General features: G+C 37.8%; 1 protein-coding gene across 1 annotated transcript; it reads left to right on the forward strand.

Moving 5' to 3' along the window:
• The first annotated feature begins 2,259 nt into the window (after nt 1–2,259).
• Nucleotides 2,260–8,201, forward strand: LOC110898991 (uridine kinase-like protein 4). Its single transcript, XM_022145854.2, has 15 exons — nt 2,260–2,390; nt 4,121–4,287; nt 4,431–4,522; nt 4,708–4,777; nt 5,359–5,471; nt 5,571–5,667; nt 5,938–6,017; nt 6,459–6,653; nt 6,770–6,853; nt 6,931–6,991; nt 7,128–7,188; nt 7,374–7,467; nt 7,557–7,629; nt 7,714–7,796; nt 7,878–8,201. Exons 2-15 carry the CDS (start codon nt 4,134–4,136, stop codon nt 8,025–8,027), a joined length of 1,407 nt encoding a protein of 468 aa, XP_022001546.1. The 5' UTR covers nt 2,260–2,390; nt 4,121–4,133; the 3' UTR covers nt 8,028–8,201.
• Nucleotides 8,202–8,642: the final 441 nt, after the last annotated feature.

Here is an 8,642-nt window from a genome sequence, read left to right on the forward strand (position 1 = left end):
GAAACGAGGTAAACGCAAAGGACGTGTGGTTACTTGAGAGCTAAACAGGAAGAACACGAACACCCCACAAGGGAAGGATCATCGTTTCATGTCCAGTTGATAAACATAAAATGCCGGCATGTCACTACGCACATTGCATCCGCAGCCGCAAAGGTTACAGCTAGAGTCGCGTTGATAGCGACGAGTTCATACTCATCATCAGTCACCATCTCAAAGGGTTGGTTCGGCACACCAACACGTGACAATCATGTCTGATGACATCATAAAAAGGTAGACCACACTACCTACCAGATATCTGAATTGATTTACTCGAACCAGGAGCGACTAGTCGGGCCTAGAATCTTCTCCAGTTCGACTTCAAAGTCCCCACTCGTCCTAATAGTCCAGTATTCCTCCCACCTGCAACTTGCATGAGGAAGCAACACTGGACTGGGGGGACTTGAAGGGGTATGGTCCCAAATCTTGCACCAAAGCAGTCGCGAGTGACCATCACCCTTATCAAAGACTCCCACCAGCAAGAACTTATCTGCGTCCGTGCGGGCACGCGCGAACGCATATACCGAATCCAATTGGTCAAGTGATGAAAAGACTTACCTTGTGTATGAAAACGGATGTTGCACATGGCGATGCGGCTTAGCACCGCATCCTATAAACATTTTCGTCACGACAAGGGATAAGGTAACAACAACAGATACCGCACACAGCGATGCGACTTGGCATCGCATCCTGTACACATCTTCGTCAAACCAAGAGACGCGGAAACAACCGAAGTTACCGCAGATAGCGATGCGGCCTAGCACCGCATCCTATTGACGACGCAAGTTGGACTTACACCTTGACTCGGGTGGCCAAAACAGCAAGTGGCACCAATGACAGTCATCTGTCTGCCCACACGTAAGCAACGCTGGCACACAGACTGACAGCCACAGTGGGACGTGGCGTCACCTCCGTGACCGACAAGCCTGACACACCTGCAAGAGGTTGCGCGTTGTCAGTCTAGCCACTCAATTACCCCCCTTCACTCCTCGGCTATAAATACCCATCCCAGACCAGGTTTGAGGTATCGCTTATCTACTCTCTCACTCCTACTACTATCACACACTTTGCTCTCAAGCAAATTACTGATTCTCACACCGGAGAGTGGTAACAAGGAGCACCACCCACCCCATCCTCCTTGTCACGAGCCACGTTGTGTTTTCCTTGTGCAGGAGACAGATCAGCGGACAATCCAGCCACCAATCCTCGGAAAGAATGGATTAACCTTACTTGACGAGACCAGTGAATTAACCTCTCGGTTAATCATTGTTTCATCAATGAATATGGCTTTAATGATTTTAATAATATATAATTAAATAAATTATAGAACCAGGATGCAAAATGAGGGTTGGTAGTTAGTCGTTGGAGATGACCAGAGTCGTCGGGTTATGAAAAACTACGGTGATGCAAAGCGATGGGTTCTGAAATTTGGATATATGAAAAGACCATATTACGGGGGTGTTTGGCCTAGCTTTTTTATCTAAGCTTATAGCTTTTTTAGCTTATTTTTATAAAACAAGCACTAGTGGGTGTTTGGTTGAGCTTTTTAAGCTTATGCTTATTAGCTTATATAAGCTAATTTCAAGAAGCTTATGGGCTGATGGTTTTTTTAGCTTATTTGAATAAGCTTATTTGATCAAGATGGCTTTTTACTCATTTGCCCTCAAATGGTGGATTAACTCATTTGAATATGATACACACAATGGTATTATACCCCTTCCCATAATACACAATGGATTAACTCAACTTGTAGAATATAAGCTAATTCAAACACTTAAAAATAGCTTATCAAATAAAAGGAAATTAGCATAAACTACTTTAAAATATAAGCATAAGCCAAAAAAATAAAAGCTAGGCCAAACACCCCCTACCTTTATTTCATTAGTGATGGTGAAAAGTTACAATATTAACTTTAGGGGTTCAAAGCGTAGTGAAATAAAAACACCAAGAACTTAAGTATCTATTTTCTGAAATTAGGAAAAGGTGAAAATTAAAAACACTCTTTTTCCACCAATGGGGCCCACACCCAATCGGTGCCAGACCATGTTTTTTACGTAAATTTTCCTTGTCTAATCCCGGACCAAAATTGATAGTTACAACATCACAATCCAAACAACCACAAGTGGCATAACCGTAATTAACCTCAACTCCAAGCCCTATTCCCACACCAATTTTACCATTCTACCCTTCAGTCTCTGCTAAACCTTCCCTATATATCCTCATAAATCGTCCAAAATCCCAAATTTCATTTTCTATTCGGATCTTTCTCCATTACCCAAGTTTCAAAATCAAATCTTGATAAGAAATCAAGAAAAAAAGAAGCCAAATTTTGAATCTTGGATCAGTCTTTGAAGGTATATTCAAGAATCTATGCATTATTGAATCTTGAATGTTGGAAGTGTATGCTTTGTGGTCCTGTGTATCTTGCATTTTGTGAGTCTTTCTGTTTTGATTTGAATATTATTGTATAATTTTGTTTGAAGAAGATTGGGATTTAGAAGTTTAAGATTGGGTCCCTGTAGCAATGTTGGACATTGTTGTTTGTTTTAAGATTGCTGATGATTTACTACTTTGATGGGTCATGACTTATGTTTGATTTAAGATTGATGGGTGTGTGTGGATCTGAATTTTTTATCATAATGATTAGTTTGAATGGGGGAGGTTGTTAAAGATTACTTATGATCAGTGAAGTATTTTAAGTCAGTTAGACGGATTATCGAAAAATGAAAGTTGAACCAGGGCTTGTTGATTCACTCGTTTCGGTTTTTGAATCTTGTATGATCTGTAGTTTGTTTTATGTTTATTTAGTTTTTCAATTGCGTTGATCGATACGGATTTTAGTTGACGAACATAGGTTTTATATTTCATGAATACCTGGATCTCTTGAATCGTGTCGAGCACGCTTTCAGATTGACATATTTCGAAGGTACTCTTGAAAGTTTAATAGGATAATTAGAAGAGAAACACAAGAATGAGTGTATGCTAGTTCTGACATGAAAAGTCCATGTGCCAGAAATAGAATTAGACCAAAGACTCCTTTTATACTTGCGAACCATCGCAATGATTTGTTGAAACGTTGCAACTCTTCGTGAAAGAGTATGGCAGTTGGTGGATATAACAGTCGGCAGTTTTGCAGTTACATTAATGGGAAAAACCTTTAGTAGGAATTGCAGTGTGCACATATAATGTATATATGTGGGGGCGCTCGAGGGGCAAAAGTGAAATGGTACAAACTTTAACGTTATTTTACTAATTTCGTGAAAATAATGTTAAAAGCGGCGGATGGTTAATCATGCATCATGTGGTGGCGTTGATAGCTGAAAGACACGGGAGTCTCTGTCCCGATGGTTTGAGTGTTATGTGCCTTAGGTCCAAGGCTTGATACAAAACTACAATCGAGCAGGGGGTCTCACTGGAAGCAGCCTCTCTATTCCTACAGGGTAGAGGTAAGGCTATCTACATCAGTACATCTACTCTCTCAGACCCTGCCTTAGCTTTGCTATTTGTGGGATTTACCGAGTATGATGATGATGATCAGCAGTAACTGAGTTACTGAAGGTTAACATTATCATTTGCGGTTTGCCACTGATGGACCAAGTTTCTACTGATCGGTAGTAACTTACGGCACTTACTGATTACCATTGATGTTTAGTTTCCATGTAACTTTACATCAATCCTGCAAATCCGAAGCAACTTATAGTAGCATTTCAATAAGGTAACAAAGATGATCCCCATCAAGGGCTCTGCCCCTAGACCATAGTTGTTGATAGCGCTATAGCGAATAGCGTAGTGCTCATTCATCGCTATCTGATTTTGGTGCCTCCATAGCGAGTAAATAGCAGGATTTCAGGTTTTTTTTTTTTTTTTGGTTTTTTGTTTTAATATAAGTAGTGATAAAATATACGTATCCAATAACTGGATTTTAGGTTTTTTTGTTAAATATACGTATAGAAATACCGTATTTGGATATGATATACATATAAAATATTTCTAAATTTTTCTTCTAGTGTGTCGCTAAACATAAAATAGCGCTCACTATACGTATAGAAATGTGGGTATTTGATTGCTCATTTCAACACTGCAGATCATAATTACAAATGGGGTCTACACCAGTAGAGGATATGATAGAGGCTTCATCAGGGGCACATTTTTCTGGATTTCACATCGATGGGATGCACCCAATAAATTCACTAACGAAACAACTAGCAACTACATTGAATGAAAACGTGCACAAGCAGCCTTTTATCATTGGTATGTATCGCATCAAGAACACATCCAAATGTACTCAATTACCTGTATAGTTTCAGCCGAAACAAGAATGCCATGTTGTTAAGTTTCCACATATACTAAGTTCATATTCATTATTATGATCGATCTGTATACCTTAAAACCAGGGGTTGCTGGAGGCGCAGCTTCAGGGAAAACAACGGTATGTGATATGATTATCGAGCAGCTTCATGATCAGCGTGTTGTACTTGTAAACCAGGTATCGTTTTCTTTGCTGCCAGTATTATAATAAACGTATAGAGTATGTGAAAGGTCTTGTTAAGTTGTTCGGAGGATATATCATTCTTTCTGTCCATTTTATTTTATTTCTTTATCAATCTACTATATTTTGATCACACAATAGCTGGTTATCTAACTGATAGGTATCTATGGGTGTGTTTGCAGGACTCCTTCTATCATAGTTTGACTCCTGAAGAACTTACAAGGGTTCATGAGTACAACTTTGATCATCCCGGTGAGTCTTGTTACCCTAACTGGCCGTTTTTTATCGTTATTTTTCTTTTAAGTAAAAAGGGATATTTTATATCATATATATACACGGACACACACCAGAGGGGTGCCCGAGCGATGCGGTGGGGAACACAAACACTGATATTACATAACATGTTAATTTTTTTCAAGTTAAAAAAAACTATAGCAATACCATACTCAAATTAAAGCGAATAAAATATTCGTTTTTATGGTGTAATTATTTTTAAAAAATTTAACGTATGAAAAAGTTATCGCTGTTTACATCTTACCCTCCTCAGACCCTACCTTAGCTGTGCTATTTGTGGGATTTACTGAGTATGATGATGATGATGATGATGATGATGATGATGATGATGATGATAAAGTTATGGCTGTTTAAAATATGTGGGGGTAGTTAGTTTGAAAGTCGACAATATTTAAATGATTGTACCATATGTTTTAAAAGTTGTATTATTTAAACTCTTAAAATTATGTAAACTTACTTTTTTGTTCTCCTTATATAATTACAATATAGTATAGATATATTATCATGCTTCTTATGGTACTTTTCTATTTGTTTTTCAGACGCTTTTGATAATGAGAAGTTATTACGAACTGTAGAGATGTTGAAGCACGGAAAAGCAGTGGATATTCCAAAATATGACTTCCGGAGTTACAAAAACAGCGTATCTCGAAGGGTTAGTTTTATCTTTTAAAATGCATCGTTGCAGTTGTTTGTAGTGAATTGTAGTCTAATTAAGCGTGTTACGTAAATTGTACGGTGAAACCTTTGGCAGGTAAATCCTTCAGATGTAATAATCTTGGAAGGCATACTCATTTTTCATGATCCTCGCATACGTGAAATAATGAACATGAAGATCTTTGTTGATACAGGTTCTATACACTCCTTACGTAACGTTAACTCAAATTCTCAATTATTAATACGTTCATCTTTTTTACGTATCCGGTTTATCTCCGTGATTCTATGCGTACTTTCTAGTGTCCAATAAAATACCTCTAATCTTCACCAACCGCTTTAACATTTCGGTAAAAAAAACTAGGACCAAGAGTCATTGTGTTTGTCATTTTTATCTGCATGCATCAGTTGCGTTTGTAGTTTGTGCGCTCATCTATCAGTATTTACAACTGTGACATTCAGTGCAGATGCTGATGTACGCCTGGCAAGGAGAATAAGGCGTGATACAGGCGAAAAGGGACGCGATATTGGTATGGTACTTGATCAGGTTAGTGATAATTCCTTTCTGTATATAAATCTAATAAATATTTAGAGTAAAGTACATGAATGTTCCCTGTGGTTTAGTAAAATTTTGGATTTGGTCCCTAACTTTTCAAAAGTAGACGGATCGTCCTTGTGGTTTGCACTTTGTAACGCAATTAGTCCACAACCAACAAATCTAAAGGTTTCAGTAGTCTAAGTTAGGGGCTAAATGCGTTACAAAGTGCAAACCACAAGGACTATCCGTGTACTTTTGGAAAGCTAGGGACCAAATCCAAAATTTTGATAGGGACCATCTGTGTACTTTACTCTTTAGCTTATTTAGATTTCGGGTATGAAAAAAGTCTTACTCTTTAAGTGTTATAAATGGACTTTATGATTCTTTATTGTCGTATTGTTTTTTTTTTGTTCATTTCATGTCTTAATTAAAAACTCAACGTATATGCAGTATTCAAAGTTCGTGAAGCCTGCTTTTGACGACTTTATACTTCCAACAAAAAAGTATGCTGACATCATCATACCTCGTGGAGGAGACAATCATGTTGCTATTGATTTAATTGTACAACATATTCGGACAAAGCTTGGTCAACATGATCTTTGTAAAATATATCCTAACTTATACGTTATTCACTCAACTTTTCAGGTACCACTTTTAAGTCACATGTCTCACGGATCTCATAACGATATATTTGCATTTTTTTTAAATGTATTCGTTTTGTTATGTAGTTTCTTCATTCTAGGTTGTTTGTTTTGATGCAGATACGTGGCATGCATACACTTATACGCGACGCGCAAACAACAAAACATGACTTTGTATTTTATGCGGACCGATTAATCCGGTTGGTGAGTGCTTGTTATTGGGACGGGAAGGATCGTTTTTTAGTATCAACGCGTGTATAATTATCGTTTGGTCTGATCAGGTTGTGGAACATGGTTTAGGACATCTACCATTTACAGAAAAGCAGGTGATAACTCCAACCGGTAAGCTTGTGCACACGTACATTATAATTTGTTATCTTTCTTCTAAGTGACTACAAATAATATCCTATAAATCCAGTTTCATCATGTGAGTACTAATCGTTGTCTTCATGATATTTTCGGGTCTGTTAAAATGCAGGGTCGGTATACACAGGGGTAGATTTTTGTAAGAGATTATGCGGTGTTTCTGTTATTCGGAGGTATTAATGTTATTCTGATAATGTATATTTTTTATATTAGGTATTAATGTTATTCTAGTCAATTTAGATGATAAATAGTACAAGAGCTAAAATGGTTTTCGCAGTTCGTATATACATGGTTTTTTTTTTTTTTTTTTTTTTCCCGTTTGATAGAAATCATGACTTTTTGGTCCAATTTGTTGCAGTGGTGAGAGCATGGAAAATGCACTGCGGGCATGTTGCAAGGGTATAAAGATCGGAAAGATTCTTATTCATAGAGAAGGCGATAACGGCCAACAGGTTTCCGCCTTACATTCTTCTTATTCACAAAAATCCATTTTCATTCACCCAAATTATACGCTTTAAAACAAGATTCAACCGTTATGCAGTTAATATATGAAAAATTGCCACAAGACATATCTGATAGGCATGTTTTGTTGTTGGATCCTATACTCGGAACAGGTTCGTTCCAAATATTCCTCAAAACTCACTTATTTTTTTTTTAAGAACACGCGTTCGTGCTGATAATGCAAGTAATTCGTTCAGGTAATTCAGCCGTTCAGGCTATTTCATTGCTTCTAAAGAAAGGGGTACCCGAGGCCAATATCATATTCTTGAATCTAATCTCTGTAAGTCAAGAATTCAGTTTTATTAGTCAACCTTTTGACCAAAAAAGTCAACTATTGATGAAAAAACTGTGGCTAATACAGGCACCACAAGGAGTGCATGTAGTGTGCAAACGGTTTCCGAGAATAAAGATTGTGACATCAGAGATAGAAACGGGGTTGAATCAAGAGTTTCGTGTGCTTCCGGGGATGGGAGAGTTTGGAGACCGATATTTTGGGACAGACGATGAATGAACAACTTTAGTCGTTTTGGGATCGAGTGGTTGTTCGTGAAGTTGTGTTTCAGTTTTGAAATGGTTTCGGTTTCGTTGAGACTTGTACCTTTGTGGACTCAGGTTATATGGGATTCAAATTCAAGCAGGCTATATGATATGTTACATGGTAACAGTTTTAAGAGTTTTGACATTATATTATAATAAGAATAAGAATATTATACAGGTATAAAACAATTGATGCAGAGTGATTATAATAAATAAGTAGGGCATAACCGGTCCGGTAGAACCGGCGTCTTGAACCAGACTGGCCCAAACCAAAGGTAAATGGTTCGTTTCCGATTCTTGGATTCTTGGAATCATGGATTTTAGGTTTTCGGTCCGGTATAATCCGGAATCGATGAGACGGGCTCTGCCCTTTGATGGTTTAAATTTTAATTTAGTTTTTGTTTAATTTTAATTAATGCTGGTACGATCACTTCCTAATAGGGTTGTAATCGAGTCGAGCCAGGTTGGGCTCGAGCTCGAACTTAAACGAGCCGGCTCGGCTCGTTAATTTTTTTCGAGCTTAAACTTGAGCTCGAGCTCGGCTCGTAGAAACTTCAAGCCAGCTCGAGCCAAATTGAGCCGGCTCGTT

The sequence above is a fragment of the Helianthus annuus genome, chromosome 13 (assembly GCF_002127325.2).
Source record: "Helianthus annuus cultivar XRQ/B chromosome 13, HanXRQr2.0-SUNRISE, whole genome shotgun sequence".
Lineage (NCBI taxonomy): Eukaryota > Viridiplantae > Streptophyta > Magnoliopsida > Asterales > Asteraceae > Helianthus > Helianthus annuus.

Excerpts from the sequence above, each read along its gene's own strand:
- LOC110898991 (XM_022145854.2), top strand. The coding sequence starts at position 4,134 with ATGGGGTCTACACCAGTAGAGGATATGATAGAGGCTTCATCAGGGGCA. Across the intron at positions 5,668-5,937 it reads GAAGATCTTTGTTGATACAG|ATGCTGATGTACGCCTGGCA; the intron begins GTTCTATACACT and ends CATTCAGTGCAG. Across the intron at positions 7,189-7,373 it reads GGTGTTTCTGTTATTCGGAG|TGGTGAGAGCATGGAAAATG; the intron begins GTATTAATGTTA and ends AATTTGTTGCAG.